The sequence below is a fragment of the Pongo abelii genome, chromosome 21, assembly GCF_028885655.2.
Source record: "Pongo abelii isolate AG06213 chromosome 21, NHGRI_mPonAbe1-v2.0_pri, whole genome shotgun sequence".
Lineage (NCBI taxonomy): Eukaryota > Metazoa > Chordata > Mammalia > Primates > Hominidae > Pongo > Pongo abelii.
Window position 1 is genome coordinate 47,934,134 of NC_072006.2, and position 25,085 is coordinate 47,959,218.

General features: G+C 49.9%; 2 protein-coding genes across 3 annotated transcripts in view; one reads left to right on the top strand and one right to left on the bottom strand.

The window, feature by feature from the left end:
• Positions 1–24,665, top strand: part of MYBL2 (MYB proto-oncogene like 2) — a 49,478-nt gene extending 24,813 nt beyond the window's left edge. For both annotated transcript variants that reach the window (XM_024238599.2, XM_024238600.2), the window contains exons 7-14: positions 7,113–7,400; positions 10,146–10,559; positions 13,384–13,523; positions 18,136–18,235; positions 19,662–19,775; positions 21,172–21,276; positions 23,365–23,514; positions 24,134–24,665. In XM_024238599.2, coding sequence (XP_024094367.1) covers positions 7,113–7,400; positions 10,146–10,559; positions 13,384–13,523; positions 18,136–18,235; positions 19,662–19,775; positions 21,172–21,276; positions 23,365–23,514; positions 24,134–24,262 — 1,440 coding nt within the window. In that variant the 3' untranslated portion in view covers positions 24,263–24,665. The remainder of the gene's footprint in view (positions 1–7,112; positions 7,401–10,145; positions 10,560–13,383; positions 13,524–18,135; positions 18,236–19,661; positions 19,776–21,171; positions 21,277–23,364; positions 23,515–24,133) is intronic.
• Positions 47–2,536, bottom strand: LOC112130310 (large ribosomal subunit protein eL30-like). The gene is made up of 2 exons (XM_063720690.1): positions 2,488–2,536; positions 47–413 (listed from the first exon to the last, which is right to left on the bottom strand). Exons 1-2 carry the CDS (start codon positions 2,534–2,536, stop codon positions 58–60), a joined length of 405 nt encoding a protein of 134 aa, XP_063576760.1. The 3' UTR covers positions 47–57.
• Positions 24,666–25,085: the final 420 nt, after the last annotated feature.

A 25,085-nucleotide genomic window follows, 5' to 3' on the forward strand; every position in this document is an offset into this window, starting at 1 on the left:
CTATCTTTTTTTTTTGTTAAAACAAGCAAATTATATTAAAGGAAGATTTTGCATGGTTTACTTTTCACCAGTCTGTTCTGGCATGCTTCTAATGATGTCAGAGTCACCTGGATCAATGATAGCCAGTGTGCACACTCTGTAGTATTTTCCACATGCTGTGCCCAGTTCAATATTATTGCCACTGTAGTGATGGACACCAATTTTAGCCAACATTGCATAGTACTCTATTTCAGATTTCCTCAAAGCTGGGCAGTTGTTAGCAAGAATGACTAATTTCGCTTTGCCTTGTCTGATCATCTTCAGAGTTTGCTTGTACCCCAGGACGTACTTCCCACTTTTCATAACGAGTTGGAGCCTAGAGTTGATCGAGTCCAGCGACTTTTTCATCTTCTTTGCGGCCACCGTCTTCCTGCCTTAGGTGCGGGATGGCCCCCAACCAAGAGCAGCCGCTAAGATGGCCGGGGAGCGAGAAAGGCATCTCTATCTTTTTAATTAAAAAAAATTAAAAAATGTATTGAGTTGTAATTTACACAGTTTTGAGTTATGACAAAGCATACAGCCATGTAACCACTGCCACAGTCAAGGTATAGAACAGTCCCATCACCCCAGAATTCCCTTGTGCTCCTTTTCTTAGCCTTTTTTCAGTCCTTAGCTCCTTGCACTGTTGTTTTCTGTCTCTATAATTTTGACTTTTCTAGAAATTAACAATTAAAATCCTATAGTATTACATTTGCAGGCTGTTTTTTTTTTGAGACAGAGTCTTGCTCTGATTCCTAGGCTGGAGTGTAGGGTGTGATCTTGGCTCACTGCAACCTCTGCCTCCTGGGATCAAGCTATCTCATGCCTCAGCAACCTGAGTAGCTGAGATTACATGCACCACCACGCCTAATTTTTGTATTTTTAGTAGAGATAGGGTTTCACCACATTGGCCAGGCTGGTTTTGAACTCCTAGCCTGAAGAGATCCACCTTCCTTGGCCTCCCAAAGTGTTGGGATTACAGATGTGAGCCACCATGTCTGGCATTGCATTTGCAGTTTTTATTTATTTAATTTTTCGAGATGGAGTCTCACTCTGTCGCTCAGGCTGGAGTGCAGTGATGTGATAGCTCACTGCAACCTCTGCCTCCCAGGTTAAAGCGATTCTGCTAGCTCAACATCCCGAGTAGCTGGGATTACAGGTGCACACCACCATGCCTGGCTAATTTTTGTATTCTTAGAGATGGGGTCTCACCATGTTGGTCAAACTGGTCTCAAACTCTTGACCTCAAATGATCCACCTACCTGAGCCTCCCAAAGTGCTGGCATTACAGACGTGAGCCACCATGCCCCAGCTACATTTGCAGTTTTAAAAATGAAATCAGTATATACTTATGTTAACATCCATTGTCCTATACACCAGAGCAAAGTTTTTATTTATATTTTTTAACTATATCTCTAAAGGTTATTTTTCAAAATAAAAATTTGGGCAGGGCGTGGTGGCTAACATCTGTAATCCCAGCACTTTGGGAGGCCAAGGCATATGGATCTTTTGAGCCCAGGAGTTTAAGATGAGCTTGGGCAACATGGTGAAACCCCATTGCTATAAAAAGTAAAAAAAGTTAGCTGTGTGTGATTTTGTGCACCTGTAGTCCCAGCTCCTTGGGAGGCTGAGGTGGGAGGATTATTTGAGCCTGGGAGGTGGAAGTTGCAGTGAGTTGAGATCCTGCCACTGCACTCCAGCTTTTATTTATAAATAAAAAAATTTGAAGGCCAGGCACCATGGCTCATGCCTCTAATCCCAGCATTTTGGGAGGCCGAGGCGGGTGGATCACGAGGTCAGGAGATTGAGACCATCCTGGCTAACACGGTGAAACCCTGTCTCTACTAAAAGTATAAAAAATTAGCTGGGTGTGGTGGCGGGCGCCTGTAGTCCCAGCTACCCGGGAGGCTGAGGCAGGAGAATGGCGTGAACCCGGGAGGCGGAGCTTGCAGTGAGCCGAGATCATGCCACTGCACTCCAGCCTGGGTGACAGAGTGAGACTCTGTCACAAAGAAATAAAATAAATAAATAAATAAAAATTTGAAGCAAGCATGACAAAACATTAAGATTTGATGATGCCGGATGTGTGGTAGGTAACAATTGTCCTTTGTTATTTTCTAATCTTTTCTGTCATGGTATGAACTATTTAATAATTTTAAAAAATCTTTTTCCCTCTTCTTACTGAGTAGAGATAACTTGTTGACAGCTACAATTCTTCCACAGTGCCCTGCTAGAGTGATATATTATGTTTTTGCCTCTATTTCTTGATTTTTCAATTTTAGAGAATATCTCTCGGTTTCCCAATATGAATGCACTTATGGGGTAACTTTCAAATGGTAGAGAAAGGTATAAAATGAAAAGTAAAACGACTTCTTTTTCTAGTTTCAACTCCATGTGCATCTCTTAACCAGAGGAGTCTACTTCTGACAATTTCTTGTACATCTAAGTAGTATGCTTTTGATCTTTTACTTCTGATTGAAGAAAAGGTCTCCGTTCCACAAAGAGAAACAGTGGGCATCAGCCGACTCAGAAGACTTTCAGCATAGGACAGAGTGAACAGATCTCTAGTCTCTTAAAAACTCTACTGTGCTGAAAGCCAATTATTGACTTGGCTTTTGTTCCCTGACACTTTGAGTGTCTGGAGTGCTGGCTGTGCTGGGCTGGGACCAAGCCCCAGACCATAACCCTGAGCACAGGAGGTCAGGTTTTTTTTTGTTTTTTGTTTTTTCTTTGAGACAGAGTCTTGCTCTTGCCCAGGCTGGAGTGCAGTGGTGCCATGTCTGCTCGCTGCAACCTCCGCCTCCCGAGTTCAAGTGATTCTCCTGCCTCAGCCTCCTGAGTAGCTGGGAAGTGGGATTATAGGCATTTGCCACCATGCCTGGCAAATTTTTGTATTTTTAGTAGAGATGGGGTTTCGCCATGTTGGCCAGGCTGGTCTCGAACTCCTGACCTGAGGTGATCCACCTGCCTCAGCCTCTCAAAGTGCTGGCATTGCAGGCATGAGCCACCGTGCCTGGCCTGTGTTGATTTCAGCCTTATCCATTTCTCTCCAGTGTTGTCTTTCTGGTGTGCTATTTATTTAACTAGTTTCTTACTGATGAAGATAAGGATATTACTGGTTTTTTGTTATTAGAGATAAAACTCTAATAGTCACCCTTGTGGCCAAATCACTGCTTCTTTATGCAGTTATTTCTTGAGAAGTTCCTAGAGATGGACAAATATATTTGGTGGTGGGGGGAACCCTTTTGGCTGAGTGTGGTGGCTCATTCCTGTAATCCCAGCACTGTGTGAGGCCAAGGTGGGAGGATTCCTTGAGGCCAGGAGTTCGTGACCAGCCTGGGCAACATAGGGAGACTCTGTCTTTACAAAAAAAAAAAGCTGGTGCGGTGGCACACACCTGTAGTTCCAGCTACTTTGGAGCCTGGGGCAGGAAGTTCACTTGAGCCCAGGATTTCAACAGAGTGAGACTCTGTCTTTGAAAAAGCAAACAGGCCAGGTGTAGTGGCTTACACCTGTAATCTCAGCACTTTGGGAGACTGAGGTGGGCATGGTGACACAGGCTTGTAATCCCAGCTACTCAGGAGGCTGAGGCACGATAATTGAGAATCCACTTGAACTGGCGTGGCGGAGGTTGCAGTGAGCCAAGTTCACACTGCTGCACTCCAGCCTGAGTGACAGCAAGACTCTGTCTTAAAAAGAAAAGAAAAAAACCTCTTAACATTTGTTAGATTGCTGCCAGAAGAATTTTGCCTGTTAATTCATATATGGGACCACTCCCAACTTCCTCCACTCACTGGTCAGTGCTTGCTATTATAAAATTGGTTCCTCTGCTTCAGAAGTAATGCGTGATCACTGCAAAAACTTAACAACTTTATAGAATTGGGCAATGCAGAAGGCTGAGCCCACTCATCTCAACCTTTTTTTTTCCTTTGAGACGGAGTTTTGCTCTTGTTGCCCAGGCTGGAGTGCAATGGTATGATCTTGGCTCACCACAACCTCCGCCTCCCAGGTTCAAGCGATTCTCCTGCCTCAGCCTGCCGAGTAGCTGGGATTACAAGCATGTGCCACCATGCCTGGCTAATTGGGGTTTCTCCATGTTGGTCAGGCTGTTCTCAAACTCCTGACCTCAGGTGATCCGCCCGCCTTGGCCTCCCAAAATACTGGGATTACAGGCGTGAGCCACCACGCCGGGCCTAAAATTAGATGATGTCTTACTGTTTTACAACTTTCTTTTTCTATTTAATATCTCTTTCCATGTTGTTACGTGTATTCAGATCTCCAACATTCCTGAATTTGCCGTATCTTATTTAACCGTTATATTGTTGAACATCTGTTATTATTTCCATCAATGCTATAATGAACATCATTGTTCAGTTTCTTTGTACATTTGCTGAACTATGTGGTTGATTTTTTGTTTTTAGACAGAGTCTCGCTCTGTCGCCAGGCTGGAGTGCAGTGGCGCGATCTCGGCTCACTGCAACCTCCACCTCCCAGGTTCAAGTGATTCTCCTGCCTCAGCCTCCCAAGTAGCTGGGATTACAGGCATGCACCACCATGCCCAGCTAATTTTTGTATTTTTAGTAGAGATGGGGTTTCACCATGTTGGCCAGGATGGTCTCGATCTCTTGACCTCGTGATCTGCCCGCCTCGGCCTCCCAAAGTGCTGGGATTACAGGCGTGAGCCGCTGCGTCCGGACGGTTGATTTTATAGATGTGGAATGGCTGGGTAAAATAGTGTGGACATTTGAAGTTTTCATAAGCATTGCTGAATTGCTGCCAAAGGGATTGTACTGTTTAATCCTGCTATCAGCAGTATATGGGACTGCTTGTTTCCAGCCTTATTGTCAATACCGGCTATGGTTATATAAAAAAAAATCTTTGCCAGTTTTAATGAGCAACAAATGCATTATCATGTTCTTATTTTGATTGAATTACTTTGGAGTTGATTTTTTTTTTTTTCAGCTTTATTAAGATATAATTGACAAATAAATTGCATATATTGACCAGGGGCGGTGACTCATGCCTGTATTCCCAGCACTTTGGGAGGCTGAAGTGGGCAGATCACTTGAGGCTAGGAGTTTGAGGCCAGCCTGGCCAATATGGTGAAACCTCATCTCTACTAAAAATATAAAAAATTAACCGGGTGTGGTGGTGCACGCTTGCAGTCCCAGCTGCTCAGGAGGCTGAGGCATGAGAATCACTTGAACCCGGGAAGTGGAGCTTGCAGTGAGCTGAGATCGCGCCACTGCATTTCAGCCTGGGTGACAGAGCAAGACTCCGTCTCAAAAAAAAAAAAAAACAACAACAACAACAAAAATATTGAATATATTTATGGTGTACAATGTGATGTTTTGATTCATTGTTTTGGTTTTCATTTCTTTTACTATTAATGAGGGTGAGTAACAAATTATCCCTTAATTTGTTATTTGGCTTGGTTGTCTTTTTCTTTTTTTTGGTCTTGTTATTGGTTTGTACGTTTTATTTGTATATTAAGGATGTTACTCCATCATGTAGTAACTATTTTTTCCCAGTTTGGTAGCTTTTTTCTTATTTTATAAAGGTATAATTTACATAAGTAAAATTCACTTTTTGTTTGTTCGTTTATTTTATAGAGATGGGGTTTCCCTATCTTGCCCAGGCGGGTCTCGAACTCCTGGGCTCAAGGAATCTGTCTACCTTGGCCTCCCAAAGTGTTGGGATTACAGGTGTGAGCCACCACGCCCGGCCTTTTGTTTTTTTTTGAGACAGAGTCTCGTTCTGTAGTCTAGGCTGGAGTGTAGTGGCGCGATCTCGGCTCACTGCACGCTCCGTCTGCCGGGTTCACACCATTCTCCTGCCTCAGCCTCCCAAGTAGCTGGGACTACAGGCGCCTGCCACCATGCCTGGCTAATTTTTTGTGTTTTTAGTAGAGATGGGGTTTCACTGTGTTAGCAAGGATGGTCTTGATCTTCTGACGTTGTGATCCGCCCGCCTTGGCCTCCCAATGTGCTGGGATTACAGGCGTGATTTTTTTTTTTTTTTTTTTAAATGAGACAGGGTCTTGCTCTGTACCCCAGACTGTAGCGCAGTGGCGTGATCATAGCTCACTGCAACCTTGAACTCATGAACTCAAGGGGTCCTCTTGACTGAGCTTTTCAGAGTTCTGGGATTACAGGTGTGAGCTACCACATCCAGCCCCCTTCCCCCTCGCCGCCCTTTTTTTAATTAGAGTCTTGCTGTGTTGCCCAGGCTGGAGTGCAGTGGTGTGATCATAGCCCATTGCAACCTTGAATTCATGAACTCATGGGACCTACTTGCCTCAGCCTCCCAAAGTGCTAGGGTTACAGGCATAAGCCACCGTACTGGTCTTTTAATTTTTTAATGTTTATTAAGCATTAAAAATTTTTTAATTTTTTTTGAGACGGAGTTTTGCTCGTGTTACCTAGGCTGGAGTGCAATGGCACGATCTCAGCTCACTGCAACCTCCACCTCCCAGGTTCAAGCAATTCTGCCTCAGCCTCCTGAGGAGCTAGGATTACAGGTGCCCGCCACCACACCTGGCTAATTTTTTTTTGTTTTGTTTTTAGTAGAGACAGGGTTTCACCATGTTGGCCAGGCTGATCTCGAACTCTTGACCTCAGGTGATCCACCGGCCTTGGCCTCCCAAAGTGCTGGGATTACAGGCGTGCGCCTCTGCACCCAACCTCTGTGTATTACTTCTTTCATCTGAGCCATTTGAGAGTTAGTTATATAGCATAGATTCCTAAGAATAAGGCCATTTGCTTACATAACCACAATAAAGTTATATTCAATCCAGGGAATTTAAGCCTAATTCAGGATCTTTATCTATAGTTTATATTCCATTTTTCCCTGCCCATGATGCAGTCTAGGAGCAGACATTGCATTTAGTTGTCCTATCCCTTTAGTCAGCCTTTCTTAGTCTCATGATGTTGACATTTTTGAAGTATATGGTATGGCTAATTATTTTGTAGAATGTTTCTCTATTTGGGTTCATCACAGTTTCCTTCTAGATTTAGGTTGTGTGCTTTAGCTGGAAACTACTATATAGTCTATATCTCAGCAAAATCCAAATGGTGTACTCTTGTGTCTTACAGGGAAGTCTTCTGACCAACTGGCCCTCTGTCCCTCCTACCATAAAGGAGGAGGAAAGCAGTGAGGAGGAACCTGCAGCAGCCACCACATCAAAGGAGCAGGAGCCCATACCTACAGATCTGGACGCAGTGCGAACACCAGAGCCCTTGGAGGAATTCCCGAAGCGTGAGGACCAGGAAGGCTCCCCGCCGGAAACGAGCCTGCCTTACAAATGGGTGGTGGAGGCAGCTAACCTCCTCATCCCTGCTGTGGGTTCTAGCCTCTCTGAAGCCCTGGACTTGATCGAGTCGGTATGTTGGTCACAACACTTCACAGTGGGCACAGAACACCCCCAGCAGGAAGTGCTTCTCTCACGGGCCCACATCCTTTTGCTCATTCCATCGCCCTGCTAACAGTTACTGACTTGATGCTGAGTGCCCAGCCCTGACCCAAGGGCTGGGGACACCAGGGTTGTCACCATGCAGTCTCTATCCTTGGGGAGCTCCCGGTGTGTGCAGCAGGAGTTTGTGGTGGCATCTGACCTCTATGTATGGCACAGGGCGGGGTGGGAAGGCTGCCCAGAGGAGGTGGCACTGCACTGAGTCCTAAATTTAAAGGTTGACTGGCAGGTGATAGCACAGGACATTGTGGTATTTGTGGCATCACATATGGTTGGGTCTCCCTGAAGAGGAGCCCAGGAAATGCCAAGGCTTGGTGCTGGTCTTGGAGTAGTGAGTGGGTTCTGGTTACTCAGGGTGGGGCAGCCGTTGAGCCCGTGTTGTGGTTACTGTGTTGGCTGTGGGGTTGTGTCCTTTGAGGAGGGCTTCTTGGTGTGACACCCCAGCTCCTGGCTGCATCGGCCAGGCCTGCTGTGTAGAGCGGGTTTTGGGAGGTGAAAGACCAGAGGCCTGGTCACTAGGGTGGGGAGTTCAGTATGGGGGTCCGTGTTCGCCTTCCTACCCAGGTGTCTCCCATCCTAGAACATCTAACTGCCAGGGTCTGAGCTTAACATACAGTCTGTGTGGTATCCTGTGAGGTGTGTCATTTCTGTTTTGTAGGTGAGACTGAGGCTCAGAGAGGTCAAGTAGCGTACCCAAGTTTGCACAGCAAGTATACTTGGTGGTCTTGACTGCCATGCTATGCTCCTGCTACTACCTGATGAAGGGTTGGGGGGCCATCTACTCAGGCCTCTTTTACTCTAAGTCTCACCTCTTGACCCCAGTGGCTGGGACTGGACCCAGCTGCAGGGTCTGTCTGTGGTGCCCCCACCTCCAGGGAGTGTCAGAGGCACTAGCACGTTCTTAGATTCTCAGCACAGCTCTGAAGCAAGCACTGGGCCCCATCCCTCCCCCCAGCCCTGAGGGGAGTGTTGAGATGAGAGTTGGCCCCTGTATGCCTGGCACACTGTGTGTACCGCAGCATCACCTCCCTTGACCCCAGACCGTTCTGTTTTCTTTTGCTTGGCAGGCACAGCTCGCTTGTATTGAGCACCCACTGATTGCCGGAGCCAGTGCTTAATGAGTAATTACAGTACCTAACATTGGAGTGCTTGCCGCGTGCCAGGCCCATCACTTGCTACCTAATGTGTAGGCTCTTAGTTGGTCTTTAACAGCCTGTGAGGTGGGTAGTGGACTCATCAACAGTGAGAGCACCTCACGCTCAGAGAGGTTAGGAGACTTGGCCAGGTTCACACAGCCGGTGACCTCCAGGAACAGGAGTTAGACCCTGCTGTCCGGCTCAGAGCTCAGGCTCTTTCCACGATGACCTTCAGCACTTGTTGGGGGAGTTACTGCATGTGTGGAAATCCCGTCTTCCCTCCTCTGCTCCGTCCACTTCAGTGGTCGTTGTAGGATGTACTTCTGGTCTACCAGACACTGTCAGTGCTGGGTGCTTCCTGAGTTGGGGTGTGGGCCTGAGGTCGGTCCTGCCCCCAGCTGGCCTCCACCCTTAAGGAACCAGTGAGCTACCCCAGGGAACCAGAACTCGGCTTTAGTGTCTGGGTCCACTCAGAGGCCGGAAACCAGAGATCAAAGTGGAAGCCTCTGTCCAGAAGCTTTTTGGTTTGTGTTGTGATTTATTGGGTAAAGGAGGGAAAACCTGTAGTGACTCACGGGCTTGTTCTAGAAGCTGAGTAACTTTGGGAAGACCGAATCCCCTTAATTCAGCTTCCTTGGTATGAAAGGGAAAGTAATGCTTCCCTAGCAGAATTGTGGGGATTGGAAACAACTTTTGTGAGCTGCCCCAAGGAGGCATCAATGATAAGTGACATCCCATTCACTGCTCTATATTTCGTTCTATAAAAATATCTGCAGGCTGGGTACTGTGGTTCATGCCTGTAATCCCAGCACTTTGGGAGGCTGAGGTGAGAGGATCACATGAGCCCAGGAATTTGAGACCAGCCTGGGTAACATAGTGAAACACAGTCTATAAAAAATGTTTTAAAAAATTAGCTGAAGCCGGGTGCAGTGGCTCACACCTGTCATCCCAGCACTTTGGGAGGCCAAGGCGGTCAGATCACCTGAGGTCGGGAGTTCGAGACCAGCCTGGCCAATATGGACATGGTGGCACACGCCTGTAGTCCCAGCTACTCAGGAGGCTGAGGCAGGAGAATTGCTTGAACCCGGAAGGCGGAGGTTGCAGTGAGCCGAGATTGCGCCACTGCACTACAGCCTGGGCGACAGAGCAAGTCTCTGTCTCAAAAAATAAATAAATAAAAAATTAGCCGAGAATGGTGGTACATGTCTGTAGTCCCAGCTACTCAGGAGGCTGAGGCGGGAGGATCACTTGAACCCAGGAGTTCAAGCCTGCAGTGAGCTGTGATTGTGCTACTGTACTCCAGCGTAGGCAACAGAGTAAAACCCTGTCTCTTTAAAGAAAAAAAGAATCTGAAAATATAGATGTATAGTCATAGAAAACTTTGAGGAAATGCATGAAATATTAATGATTGGTCCTGGGCTGTGGGATCATACTTGACACTTAAATATTTCCCTTAATGAATGAGTCCTCTTGTATTAAGAGCATAGTAATTGCAATTCCTAACCTCCTTCCCTGGACAGGACCCCGATGCTTGGTGTGACCTGAGTAAATTTGACCTCCCTGAGGAACCATCTGCAGAGGACAGTATCAACAACAGCCTAGTGCAGCTGCAAGCATCACATCAGCAGCAGGTCCTGCCACCCCGCCAGCCTGCTGCCCCGGTGCCCAGCGTGACCGAGTACCGCCTGGATGGCCACACCATCTCAGACCTGAGCCGGAGCAGCCGGGGCGAGCTGATCCCCATTTCCCCCAGCACTGAAGTCGGGGGCTCTGGCATTGGCACGCCACCCTCGGTGCTCAAGCGGCAGAGGAAGAGGCGTGTGGCTCTGTCCCCTGTCACTGAGAATAGCACCAGTCTGTCCTTCCTGGATTCCTGTAACAGCCTCACGCCCAAGAGCACACCTGTTAAGACCCTGCCCTTCTCGCCCTCCCAGGTGCGTGGACCCCACTCTGGCTGCTTATTGGGTCGGTACAGACACCTAGTGTTCAGTGCTGGGGCAAGGGTGAGCAAAACCAGACCTGGCTCTGCCCTCATGTAGCTTATGCTCTGGTAGGAAGACCAGTTAACTAAAAAAGGCCCAGAAAATGTGATAATCAGGATGAAAGAGAAGGCTTGTGGTGTTGCATATGTGTATCTAGTTTGGGCAAGTCCAGGAAGACTGCCAGGAGGAGGAGGAGGATGCTGGTAACTGGGTAATGAAGGAGAGGAAGAGAACTGTCGTGTTTGTTCAGTACATGTATGGAACCTATTTCATAGCAGACTTGCCAGCACTGGGGAGCAAAGATGAAGATGATGGGTTGTCCCCAGCACTGGCTGGCCCTGCCTGGTCCTGGGAAGACCTGGGATAGCCAGTGCTGGGGATGGGCTTGTAATGAATTAACCAGAATAGAGTGTGGGAAGTACCATGTGATGGCAATTGCGAAGTCACTGAGAACTCACTCTTCTGGGTGTTGCCCCTGGGTGCTCTGTTAGTAACACACAGAGCCTCGGGAACCGGGATGGGTGCCAGGGTCTCTCCGAGATAGAGGTCGTGGGGGGCACCTGGCCTTCCTGCAGAGAGGTATCTGGGCTGGATCTCCTTGAGCACCTTGACCAAAGGCACAGAAAAAGAAGGGCAGAGTGGATGTGCGGAGTGGTGGGGAGTGGCGCAGGGCCTTGGTGGGCCTAGGTATAACTTAGGGCTTTGGCTGTCATTAGGTCTGTTCTTCCTGTGAGGCTGTGGGAGAGAGTGAGGCCTGAGGTGGCCTGGTGCAGGAGGCGACCCTGTCATCACAGGTCAGGATGGCTAGTGGCATTTTGAGAGAGACCCTGTGTCAGTTTGCTCCAGCTGCTTAACAGAGTACCACAGACTCGGTGGATTCAACAAGAAATTTATCAGCGTTGGTTTCTTCTGAGGCCTCTCTCCTTGGCTTGTAGATGCTGTGGCTCCTGTGTCTTCACGTGGTCACCTGTGTCCTAATCTATTGTTTTTTCTTGTAAAACCTCTTATTTTATAATGTTATAAGGATACCAGCTATTGGATTAGGTCCCACTCTAATGACTTTATTTTTTTATTTTTTGAGACAGAGTCTTGCTCTGTTGCCCAGGCTGGAGGCTGGAGTGCAGTGGCACGATCACAGCTCACTGCAATCTCCGCCTTCCAGGTTCAAGCAATTTTCCTGCCTCAGGCTCCTGAGTAGCTGAGATTATAGGCATGAGCCACCAAACCCTTAGTAGAGACAGGGTTTCACCAGGTTGGCCAGACTCGTCTTGAACTCCTGTCCTCAAGTGATCCACCTGCCTCGGCGTCCCAAAGTGCTGGGATTACAGGCATGAGCCACCGCGCCCAGCCTCTAATGACTTTATTTCAACTTACCACTTTATTTTTTATTTCATTTTTTTGAGATGTAGTCTTGCTCTGTTGCTCAGGCTGGAGTGCTGTGGTGTGATCTCAGCTCACTGCAGCCTCCACCTCCCAGGTTCAAACAATTCTCCCACCTCAGCCTCCCAAGTAGCTGGGATTACAGGTGCCCGCCACCATGGGGTTTCACCATGTTGGCCAGGCTGTAACTTACCACTGTATTTATTTATTTATTTTTTGAGACGGAGTCTTGTTCTGTTGTCGAGAGTGCAGTAGCGCAATCTCGGCTCACTGCAATGTACGCCTCCTGGGTTCAAGCAAGTCTGCTTCAGACTCTCGAGTAGCTGGGATTACAGGCGCCCACCACCATGCCCAGCTAATTTTTGTATTTTTAGTAGAGATGGGGTTTCACCATGTTGGCCAGGCTGGTCTCAAATGCCTGACTTCAGGTGATCCACCTGCCTCAGCCTCCCAAAGTGCAGGGATTACAGGCGTGAGCCACCGCGCCTGGCCTAACTAACCACTTTAAAGGCCCTATCTCCAGGTATTAATACAGTCCCATTCTGAGGTGCTGAGAGTTGGGACTTCAGGATGTAAATTTGAGGGAGACACAGGTCAGCCTGTAACATGCTGCAAGTGAGGGCTGCTGGCTGGAGAAGGAAGGCAGCAGGTCCCTCATCTACTATTTGGGAAGCTCAGGATGATGGAGCGTGGTGGCCGCCCTACTCCAGAGACCCCATTTAGGGTGGTGACCCTGAGGATTGCAGATGGCTCTCTATTATAGCACCTTCAGGGCAAGGAGGGAAGAGACGGGGGTGCTTCAAAGAATGGATGTTGGCTTAGATCTAGATTTGAGTCTCACTTCTAGCACTCAGTGCAAGACTCAAAACCTCTCTAAGCATTGGTTTTCTTATCTGTAAAAGGGGGATAGTAATAGTGCCTATGTCTCAGGATTTGTGGTAACTGATTGCAATTATTTGTGTGAAGTACTTAGCAATGGCAAGAGAAGGTGCCCTCTAAATGATAACCCCACCGCCACCAGCATCACTACAACTGTCACATGCCTTTTGCCTTCACAGGTCAGTTCAGAGCTAGTTTTATTTCTTCTGAGAAGGAGCCACTCTCCCACAGTTGGCTTCCTGTGCCTTAACTGCGTCGTCAGCACTCGAGTAGAGATGGCAAAAGCTAGGATTAGGGCGACGGAAGCCCAGAGGCCTGTGTGAACCTGCTTGGTGGGCTCCTGGCATGGATCTGTCCTAGTCCTTGTTCTCTGATGTCTGATGGGTCAAGAGGAGACCTCAGTATCAGAGCAGACGTTTTGGGGGAGGGGCTCAAGGATCTCTCCCCATGACCCCCTGAGGTCTCAGGGATACACATGCAGGTCATCGTTTTGTCTTGTTCCCTCTCTCTTTGGCAGTTTCTGAACTTCTGGAACAAACAGGACACATTGGAGCTGGAGAGCCCCTCGCTGACATCCACCCCAGTGTGCAGCCAGAAGGTGGTAGTCACCACACCACTGCACCGGGACAAGACACCCCTGCACCAGAAACATGCTGCGTGAGTGCTGCAGTGCCCCCCACCTTCGCCGTCCTCTCCCTCAGCAACACCAGACCATGGGCCTCAGGACCACTGGTGGCACAGTGGGGAGGGGGCACCCTTGGAATAACACTGAAAACTGTTTTAAGAAAGCCCTCTCCTTTCTGGCCACCACGATTTATCATTTTTATCAATATTGTTTCAGGCTCCACCTTTGCTTTTCCTCATTTGTACTTTTTAATTTGATAGTTTCCTTTTTTGTGATCCTCCTGCCTCAGCCTCCTGAGTAGCTGGGACTCCAGGTGCATGCCACCATGCTCAGCTATACATATATTTTTTATATATATATATATATATATATATATATATATATATTTTTTTTTTTTTTTTTTTTTTTTTTTTTTTTTGGTGAGACGGAGTCTTGCTCTGTTGCCCAGGCTGGAGTGCAATGGCACGATCTTGGCTCACTGCAAGCTCCACCTCCCGGGTTCACGCCATTCTCCTGCCTCAGCCTCCTGAGTAGCTAGGACTACAGGCACCCGCCACCACGTTCGGCTAATTTTTTGTATTTTTAGTAGAGATGGGGTTTCACCATATTAGCCAGGATGGTCTCGATCTCCTGACCTCGTGATCCTCCTGCCTCGGCCTCCCAAAGTGCTAGGATTACAGGCGTGAGCCACCACACCCGGCTAAAATTTTTTTAAGAGGCGAGGTCTTGCTACTTTATCTGGGCTGGTCTTGAACTGGCCTTAAAGTGATCCTCCTGCCACAGCCTCCCAAAACGCTGGGATTACAGGTGTGAGCTACTGCACCTGGCCCTCATTTGATAATTTTGTCTCAGGAATGGAGAGAGTCCAAATTAGCCTGAAAAACATAATCTCTTCCCCTTCCTAAGGTTTCAGGTGCAAATTCGTTGTGTTTGAACAGCCTTATGTGCAGGGCGAAAGTGCCCAGTCCCTCTATCAAGAGTGGAGACTGCATTCCTGTCCTCTGAGCTTACGGAGCACGACGTTTTCTGTCTGGAAGCCTGGACAGGTTGCTTGCCAGTCTGCTTTTATGGAAGTGCTTTTACAATAAGTTTACTTCCTTGGGTCATCATGATTCTAAATTCCAGGTAGAGAGAGTTGCTTAACTATTCCTCTGCTTGATACATTTGCTGGAGGAGGAAATCGCTATTTTGTGATTCAGAAATCAGCTCAGGAATTTTAGCCCTGATAATGATACATAATTTCGGGAAAAGATTTGTGAATCCCTTAGTCAGAAATCAGTCTCCAAAGTCCGGCTCAGTGGCTCACACTTGTAATCCCAGCACTTGGGAGGCTGAGGTGGGAGGATCACTTGAGACTAGGGGTTTAAGACCAGTCTGGGCAATATAGGGAGACCCTGTATGTACAAAAAAAAAAAGTTTTTTTTTTGTCTTTTTTTTTTTTTTTGAGATGGAGTCTTGCTTTGTCACCCAGGCTGGAGTGCAGTGGCACAATCTCGGCTCACTGCAACCTCTGCATCCCGGGTTCAAGCAGTTCTCCTGCCTCAGCCTCCTGAGTAGCTGGGATTACAGACACACGCCACCACACCCAGCTAATTTTTGTATTTTTAGTAGAAACAGGGTTTCACCGTGTTGGTCAGGCTGGTCTCAAACTCCTGACCTTGTGATCCACCCGCCTCGGCTTCCTAAAGTGCTGGGATTACATGTGTGAGCCACTGCTCCGGCCAAAAAAATTTTTTTTAATTAGCTGGGCATGGTGGTGTGTGCCTGTAGTCCCAGCTACTCGGGAGGCTTGCTTGAGCCCAGGAGTTTGAAGCTGCAGTGAGCTATGATTGGCTACTGCACTCCAGTAGGTGACAAAGTATGACTCTCTTTCTAGTTTAAAAAAAAAAAAAAAAAAAAAGAGAAAGAAAAAAGAAATCAGTCTCTAAAGAGTTGATCTAAAGCGTAACTTAGATAGGTGTCGTGAGAAATGATTGTCCGTTCAAACCAGAATCTTGGACTTCGCATCTAAGCCCTTAAACAGAGATGCTGTCACTACAAAAGGCATTGATACTTCTCTTGCTCTCTTTCTTTCTCATCCATGTGGCCTCATTTGCTGCCTCCTTCCAACTCCTTTTTTCTATAGGAAGAAGCATCTCCGGTGCTCTTCATTCCTCTTTAGATCCGTATTTCCATCTGGTTCCTTCTGAAGGCCATCCTTTAACCATGTAGTATGGGCCTGCTGGCGAAGAATTCTAATTTTTATATTTTTTGCTAATTTTTCTATTTTTTTGTAGAGATGGGGTTTCGCTATATTGGCCAGGCTGGTCTCGAACTCCTGACTCAAATGGCCTGCCTTGGCCTCCCAAAGTGCTGGGATTACAGGAGTGAGCTGTAATCCAGCTATTATTCGTTTGTAGAGAGTCTCTTGTTATCCCTCAAATTTGACAGGCTGTATGGTGGTGTGGTATTTCTGTATTTTTTCCCCCCTCGCTTTCATATCAGACTAAAGAATCAAACCTTGAGCTGAGGAAGTGTTTATTTCTTTAGTTTTTCTTTCCCTGTCTGCCCCTTCTCCTACCTTAGGAATTCCTCCATATATAGGCTGGATTGGTCTCTGTCTTTTTCGTCTTCATACGCCTCTTCACCATCTTAAGCCATTTCCTTAATCTTCGGAGAACATGATGGGATTGTTTTCTGATTCACCAGTTTGGTTGTCTCTGATTTCCAACTTGCTGAATTCTCTGATTTACAGATCTGCATTTTTTATCTCCAAGCAATCTTTTGAATTTCCTTTTCAAGTTAGCCTCCCTGTCTCCCTGAGTTTTCTTTTTGAGACAGTCTTGCTCTGTCCCCAAGGTTGAATACAGTGGTGTGATCATGGCCCACTGCAGCTTCTACCTCCCAGGCTCAAGTGATCCTCCCACCTCAGCCTTCTAACTAGCTGAGACCACAGGTGTGCACCACCATGCCTGGCTAATTTTTTTGTTTTTTTGAGAGACAGGGTCTCACTGTGTTGCCCAGGCTAGTCTTGAACTCTAGGACTCAAGCAATCCTTCCGCCTCGGCCTCCTAAAGTGCTGGCATTACAGGGGTGAGCCACCAGGCCCGGCCTCTCCCTGAGTTTTCTAATGTGTGTATATACACTCTTTTTTTTCTTTTTTCCGAGAAAGGTCTCTCTTAGTCACCCAGGTTGGAGTGCAGTGGTGCAATCATGGCTCACTGCAGCCTCGATTCTGGGCTTGAGTGGTCCTCCTACCATAGCCTCCGGAGTAGTTGGGACTACAAGCACCACCATGGCTGGCTGATTTTTTTATTTTTAGTAGAGATAAAGTCTGTGTTACCCAGGCTGTTCTTTAACTCCTGGCCTCAAGTGATCCTCTCCTGTCAGCCTAACACTAATCCCAGAGTGTTAGGATTACAGGCGTGAACCACTGCCTTTCGCCATGTGTGTGCTCTTAATCCTTGTTGATGCCACGAATTAGAGAGGTTCTGGAATTTTCTCATGTTCCTCAGAAACTCCATATCCCATGGAGATGCTTGAGTGGCTCAGATTCACCCCTGTGAGTTGTGGTTTGAACTGTAAGATGTGTACATTTGATTTGCACTTATCTGTCTTCACTCTTCTTTACAGAGGGGGATCTCTGTGTGTCCCAGATGGGGGATAACAAGGGTTTGGGAAGAGACTGTGGATCCCTGCCTAATCTCTAGGTCCTGAGGAAGGAAGAAAAGAATGGTCTGCATTTGTTCTAGTTTTTTATCTCCCCATGGAGTGGCTGGCCAGCTGCGGGAAGTAGAGGCGGCCAGGCCCCAGGCTGCTGTTTCTAGGAGTTGGCCTCATCACCCAAGTCCCTGGCTACCTGGGGTGTTTCTCTCATCCTCTGAGTGCCCTGGTCATGCCATGAGAGTCAGCCATGGTGGCATCTCCAGGTGACTAAGGTCACATACTAGCACACAAGGGTTCGTGTTTGTGGAACCTGGTATCTTCCTTCAGAGCTGACATTTGCCCACAGCCAGCCTGGCCCAGCCCCATACCACCAGCCCTGGTGCTCTGGGGCGTGAGGTGCCTTTTCTGCCCCCCTGCTCTAGGGCAGGCGGAAATCACCCATGGCGGGTCTACATCTGATACAAACATCTTACAGTTCTGCTTCTGGACCAGACCATCCTGGGTTTTTCTCTACTCTGCTTAAGGGTTCCCTCCATGTGTCCATCACCTTGGTGAACTCTTGGGAGACCTGGGAAGATGCTGGCCTCACCTCTCGCCCCTCCTTTCCCTCATTGTGCTGCCACCATCCTCACACAGGCTCTCCAGGGAAAGCTGGGCAGGATGGGATCTTCCTGGGTTCCCATCTTGCTCCATGCTCCTCTCAATGTTCCTGAAGTGTGGCCACGGACTGCATTGTTTTCTGGAAAGTCCCAAGTCTGGACCATGACTGAGCAGCATTCTCGGCTATCTGCCACCCGTCTGGGGCTCTGGCCCCTCTTAGACTCCCCTCTCCCTTCTGTTTCCAGCCCCTGACTTTGACCTGCAGGGTGGAGAGAGGGTTGGGAAGAGAACCTGTGCTGGGGCCAAAGGTCGCACTGGGGGAAGGTGGAGCCAGGGCAGCAGAGTGCCTGGCGTCGGCCCCTATCCTGTCACTAGTTCCCCCGTTCTGGCCCCTGGCAGGTTTGTAACCCCAGATCAGAAGTACTCCATGGACAACACTCCCCACACGCCAACCCCGTTCAAGAACGCCCTGGAGAAGTACGGACCCCTGAAGCCCCTGGTACGTGGTGTGGTCGCTGCCGTGGATCTCTGCACAGTGGGATCCCTTCGGTTCATCCAACCATGTTCAGTCCAGAGGACCCTTCCCTCTGAGGTCTCATTTGATTCTTCCTCCTGAGAAGATGCAGAGATCCTGATAGTATAAATGGGGAAGCTGAGGCTGCTCTTTGTCACTTCCTCGGACCGCTCCTGAGTACCTGAGTGTGCAAGCAGGCGCCGGCTGGTGCTGGAGACGTGGCGGTATCCCGTGACACTCAGCCTCAGGATGGGGGAGACTGATGTGAAATACAAATAACTTAAACACTTTCAGGCAAAGATAAGCGCTGGGCCTAGTTCAGAGAAGTGGCAAATTGCTGCTCTGGCCTGTCTTCAGACCAACTCCCAGTTCTCTACAGAGCACTGGAAAGCCCCTCGGGGACGTCTTTCCTGCAGTGTGCAGGCTGCCCTTCTCCCCTACTCTTCTCAGTTGATGGGATGGTTGTGTTTTCTCTATGGAAAAAGGAGTTGGCATCTTGGGCTTTCTGAAACACACAGGTGTTTTAGAAATCAGTGGAGGGTGAGAGAAAGGCATGGTTGTGGAGGCACTGGACTGTGAACAAGGTCTGCAGTGGGTCCCCCTGCTGTTTCTCTCCACTGCGTGGAGCCTCCTATGAAGCCCAAGGTGGCTGGGGGCTGAGGCTTCCCTGGGCCTGCCATGGAACTGATTCTGAGTCAAGCAGACTTTCCACGGACCATGCTACATGAGCCAAGGTGAGGCACTAGTTAGTGCTCCTTTCCTGTTGCAGTGGAGATTCGGCTCCTCTGTACTAAAATATCTGTGTGCTCTCCGAACAGGTGTGAGGGCAAATCTCATGACCTTGGCAGCTGTAATTAAAGTTTGCGGGGGCTTTTCGGATGACTTATGAGGAGTGGCCGTGATTCGCACCTTTCGCTCTTAGTGGCACTCTCCCTCCCCTGTTCTCTGTTGCCTGAAGCTGGAGAGGTCCTTGGAACCCCCGGGCCTGAGAAAGGGAAATGGGTTTGAGAGCCCCCATTAGTGTGGAACAAAGGGTTGAGTGAGCCTGGGCTTTGAGCTGTCGGGGTCCTAATTCAGCAGCTGTGTGACTGTGTGCCAGGCTCTTGATCTCTGAGCCTCTGTTTCTATCTGCTTAAGATGACAGTTATTGCACAGGGCTGTGTGAGGGTTACTGTGCGTCTCTGGGCTGCTCCCAGCCATGGCAGGCCCCTGGGAATCAAGGTCATCAGCTGCTTGTGCAAGGCAGCAGTTAGTGGTTGTGAATGGTGCGTGTGAGATCTGCATCCTGGCGTCAGGCCTCCTTCCTGCCTTACCCAGGACAGCCCAGTTGCAGCTGGGTTGGTCCCACAGTCCCACACACATACAGCCCGAGTGTGGTGCCTCACGTGGACTTCCCCATGCCTACCCACAGCCGCAGACCCCACACCTGGAGGAGGACTTGAAGGAGGTGCTGCGCTCTGAGGCTGGCATCGAACTCATCATCGAGGACGACGTCAGGCCTGAGAAGCAGAAGAGGAAGCCTGGGGTGAGTGGGGTGGGGGTGGGAGAGCCTGGGCAGGGGGAATTGGAGCGGTGGCATGGGGGAGGCGTCTGGGGACAGGTTGTAGAAAGTGAGGTGCTGGGGAGAATGGTGGTGCAGCATGCCCCCTTTACCCCCTTTTCTCATGGTGGTTGTCGAGGAAACTGACAAGATAAGGACAGTGTCTCTGGGACCCTCCCCTGCTCCGCTTTGAAGGATTTACTTACTTATCCAGCATTGTTTTCAGACCCTGCTCAAGTGGGGCTGGGCTGGATGTGGTGGATGGAGTAGTGATTACGACCCAGACTGGATCTCCCCTTAGTGTTCAGGGGGCAGAGACAGATGCTAGACAGACACACCATGACTGAATTCATAGGGTACCAAGGGCCGCAGAAAGGGAGGTTCCAAGGGAATCCTTTGGATGGAGGCGAGGTGGTCGGGATGAGCCAGCCAGGCCAGGCAGTGCCTGGCTGAGTGTCAGGCTGCATGAGCTGGGGGTGGGGGAATGGGTTCAGGTGAGGTGGAGTCTGCAGGGACTCCTGGGCAGGGGGGCAGGGAAGGGACTGTCCCAAGCCTCCATTCTATGCCAGCCTCCCTCCCACTGCATCGTTAGCTTTCATGACAGTGCACGATCCCTTCGAGTCTCCTTGTGCTCCTTTTTCCCAGACTGCTCTCCTCAAGGGAGAGCTGGGAACGGTGGGATGTACAGGGTGTTAGGTAAGGAGGGGAGGTGGGCGGTCAGCCTGGGTGGGACTTGCCCGAGCTGGCACCCCATGTGCAGGTGGAGAGAACTTGGCCTCTGGCCTCCAGGGCCCTCCCTGGCGTCTCCTTGGTGGGGATGGTTGTGAGCTGTAGCAGCCCCTGCTGAGCGCACTGTTGGGTGGAGTGGGGGTGTGACTCTCAGAGCCACTCCTTGGTATCGGAGCAGACCCTGGACCTGCTTCTGTGAGGTGCACGGTTAGGTATGGGGCATTCCTTGTAGTAGATATTGTAGAGGGGCTTGTCCCAAGGGGTTTGTGTTCCCATATTACTGGCCTGTGGGTGGTATTTTAGGTTTTACTGGGATGATTCTCTGCTGGTCCTGTTTGAGGGGCTGTGTCTGGTCCATTCGGGGTGAGAACAGGTCACTTTGTGGTGGAGGTTCATGCTGTGTTCCTGCTCACTGTGGCAGCACCTGGCAGGACAGGGTCTACCTTGGGTAGAGAGTCTAATGGGGCCATGGGGCCTAACTTTCCCAGCCCCCCATTCTTCTGACAGCAGATTCCCACTAGCTGGGCCTTGCTCCAAGTCTGCACTGCAGCAGGGCCTGGTTTTGTGATCATCCGTGGCCATGACCATCCAGGCGCTGACCATGGGGAATCCAGACACTCACCCTAACCCCCTTCTGTCTGCCAACCCCCAGCTGCGGCGGAGCCCCATCAAGAAAGTCCGGAAGTCTCTGGCTCTTGACATTGTGGATGAGGATGTGAAGCTGATGATGTCCACACTGCCCAAGTCTCTATCCTTGGTAAGGCTTCAGCCACCCCCACCCCACTCCAGAGCTGCCCCTAGGAGGATGAGTTCTCCTTGGAAGGCTTCTGCCCCTTGGAACTGTTGAGTTTTGGAGAGGACCCTGAAGGTGGAGTTAGTGTAGTGACCCTCCAACTGGGCTTCTGGAACGCTGGGCTCTGCAGGGAGGGTGGGTCTGGGCACCCACTCCTGGCTTCAGTCAGCAGCTCTGCTTGTCTCTCGTAGAAGGTTTTGTTTGGCAGAGTTGTGCCACTAGGACATGTTTTAAAACCATGCATCTGGGTCTCCAGCACCCTCCCAGAGAGGGTCAGTGATGTGTCTTTTTTTTTCCTTTATCTTTCTTTTTTTTTTTTTTTGAATCGGAGTTTCGCTCTTGTTGCCCAGGCTGAAGTGCAATGGTGCCATCTCGGCTCACCGCAACCTCTGCCTCCTGAGTTCAAGTGGTTCTCCTGCCTCAGCCTCCCAAGTAGTGGGATTACAGGCATGCATCACCATGCCTGGCTAATTTTGTATTTTTAGTAGAGACGGGGTTTCTCCATGTTGGTCAGGCTGGTCTCGAACTCCCGACCTCAGGTGTTCATTCTGCCTCGGCCTCCCAAAGTGCTGGGATTACAGGTGTGAGTCACCGTGTCTGGCCTGGTAATGTGTCTTAAGGTATAGCCAGGCACTTGGACACATCAGCCCTGGGATGGGTGCTATATAGCCCCCAGGCCAGCGCACTTGCTGTGCTGGGTGCTACAGTCAGGGCGACCTCAGAAAGGGGGTTGTTGCCTGTGCAGAGCCTGGGTCCCCAGAAGCTAGGGTGTGCTGCTGATCCCTCTCTGCTCACAATGGGGTGTGTTGGCTTGCCCTGGCTCAGACTGGGGAGGCTGTGAGAGGCATGGCGGCATTATGAACAAAGGTTAAGGGTTGTCTGATCTTCCAAGTAGACTGCTGCCCTCACGGTCCTTGCAGAGAAACCTTGTCCTGGCTAGGGGTCCCCGCCAGGCTGGGGACCTTCAGCCAGGTTACTGCAAAGAAAAAAACGTCACTGCAGGGAGTGAAGAGCACAGATTGAGTCAGGTGGGCCTGGGTTTGAGTTCTGACACTATCACTGCCCTCTGTGATCTTTCAGGTTCCCTGAGCCCCAGTTAAAAGCCTATAAAAGGGGTGCCAAGCCTAAGTCAGGAGGGAACAGTGCCAAGCAGAGCAGAGAGGCTGGAAAGGTGTGGGAGGGGCTTTGTGCAACTCTGCTGTGCTTGGGGTTGAAGCTGTGTCTTTATGATGCTTGTGGATGTTTCTGGTCCCAGGAAAACTAGGAACAGCCTTGGCTCCTCCTGAGGCTTTATGTGACAAAGGCAACATTATTGAGTATGTTATTACTCGATAATGCTCAGTAATTCTCCACATTTATTGATTATGTTATTATGGCCTGGGGGTTGCACGGCACCCATCCCAGGGCTGATGTGCCCCCAAGTACCTGACTGTGCCTCCAGACACATCACTGAATCAGGCTCTGAAACGCACACAAATGTTTCTTTACTTGATTACTTGATTTTTTTTTTTAAGTAAGAAAGTTCTTTAGAACAAGATTAAGGTCTTTGCTTAATTTTTTTTTTGAGACGGAGTCTCGCTCTGTCTCCCAGGCTGGAGTGCAGTGGTGCGATCTCGGCTCACTGCAAGTTCCACCTCCTCCCAGGTTCACGCCATTCTCCTGCCTCAGCCTCCCAAGTAGCTGGGACTACAGGCACCCACCACCACACCCAGCTAATTTTTGTATTTTTAGTAGAGACAGGGTTTCACCCTGTTGGCCAGGATGGTCTCGATCTCTTGACCTCGTGATCCGCCTACCTCGGCCTCCCAAAGTGCTGGGATTACAGGCGTGAGCCACCGCTCCTGGCCCTTTGCCTAATCTTTTAAGTATAAAGTAAGATTAAGCTCATGTAAACTCCCCATCTGAAAGCAGAAACTGAGGCTTGAAAAAGTGTGTATCCTCTTTCAGGTCTCAGTAGCCAGGTGGTGGTGCTGGGGTGGGATTGCGGGTTTTTTTCTTCCCTCTCACAGCTTCTGGCAAAATGGTGACTCCTTGACTTGGTTTTGGTTTCAGCCGACAACTGCCCCTTCAAACTCTTCCAGCCTCACCCTGTCAGGTATCAAAGAAGACAACAGCCTGCTCAACCAGGGCTTCTTGCAGGCCAAGCCCGAGAAGGCAGCAGTGGCCCAGAAGCCCCGAAGCCAGTTCACGACACCTGCCCCTGTGAGTGCTGGCCATCCCTGGGGGTCCTGCAGTGCCCGCCTTCTTAGCTCAGGGCCGTTGCATAGGCTGTTCCTCTGCCTGGGTGTTCTTCCTGCTACTTCCCGTGGCTGCATTTGCTTAACTTACTCTTCTGATCTCAGTCTCAATGCTGCTTCCTTAGGGGGAAGCCTTCCCTGACCCTACATTCTGTAGAGATACCCCCATTCTGCCATTCTCTCTTTTGTGGCCTGGGTTTCACTTGTAACTAAGTCATTATCCCTGTATTTGGTTTGCTTAGTACATGTCTGTCCTCAGGCAGGGGCTGGCTTCAGGCTGCTGACCTATCTCACTGCTCCTTCTCACCCGCCTCCTGGCTGTGGCTTCTCCTCGAGGCTGGTGCTGCACGGGGCAGGCAGTGCATGACCATGTCTCCTTGTCCAGCTTCCTACTTACAGTTGAGGAAGCCGACAGCCAGGAAGTGACTTGTCCAGGGTCACAGGGAATGTGGAGAGAAAATAAGAAGTCTCTGGCTTCTAGGGTAGGGAGGCTTATAACTCCACCCTGCCCTGGCCAGGATCACCAGGGTCTGTTGGGAACACATAGTCCCTGCCTGGATGGTAACCCTCTTGCCTCCTCCCAGATGTCCAGTGCCTGGAAGACGGTGGCCTGCGGGGGGACCAGGGACCAGCTCTTCATGCAGGAGAAAGCCCGGCAGCTCCTGGGCCGCCTGAAGCCCAGCCACACATCTCGGACCCTCATCTTGTCCTGAGGTTCTGGGGGTGTCACGAGCCCATTCTCATGTTTACAGGGGTTGTGGGGGCGGAGGGGGTCTGTGAATCTGAGAGTCATTCAGGTGACCTCCTGCAGGGAGCCTTCTGCCACCAGCCCCTCCCCAGACTCTCAGGTGGAGGCAACAGGGCCATGCGCTGCCCTGTCGCCGAGCCCAGCTGTGGGCGGCTCCTGGTGCTAACAACAAAGTTCCACTCCCAGGTCTGCCTGGTTCCCTTCCCAAGGCCACAGGGAGCTCAGTCAGCTTCTCCCAAGTCCAGGTCAGGCCTGGCCTCATCTCAGACCCTGTTTAGAATGGGGGATGTGGCCAGGGGTGCTCCTGTGCTCACCCTCTCTTGGTGCATTTTTTTGGAAGAATAAAATTGCCTCTCTCTTTGTGCTGATCTGGACTCTGCCTCTCTACTGGGCTCTGCTCATGGTTCCCTGGTGACCTAGGGGCCTCTTCTGGGATATAGGGACCTGAATGCTCATCCTCAGAGGCCAGCCTTATCAGCACAGCCCAGGCCTGAGCCCTTGACCCTGTTTCCACAGAGGGGCACAGTGAGCTGAGAGCAATTTCTCTCATCTCTGCACCCAGTGGGCATCTCTGCAAAACTCTGAGTACTATTAGCCATGGGGTTGGGTGGGGGTGGGCAGAGACTGGGGGCGGAGGAGGACGATGGGTTGGTGCAGTAGGGCCTTGCCTGGCCCTTGCCTTGGGTGGCTCACCTGCCCACTAACAAGCCTCTGCCTCAACCTGAGCCTGGCCCCCAGGTCAGACCAGTAAGCAAGGAAGACAGGTGAAGGCAGCTGGGCAGACCCTC

Bases quoted from the DNA above. Each gene is read 5' to 3' on its own strand.
- LOC112130310 (XM_063720690.1), bottom strand. From the start codon at position 2,536: ATGCCCACTGTTTCTCTTTGTGGAACGGAGACCTTTTCTTCAATCAGA. The intron at 414-2,487 runs GTAAAAGATCAA...CCCGCACCTAAG, and splicing joins GACCTTTTCTTCAATCAGAA to GCAGGAAGACGGTGGCCGCA.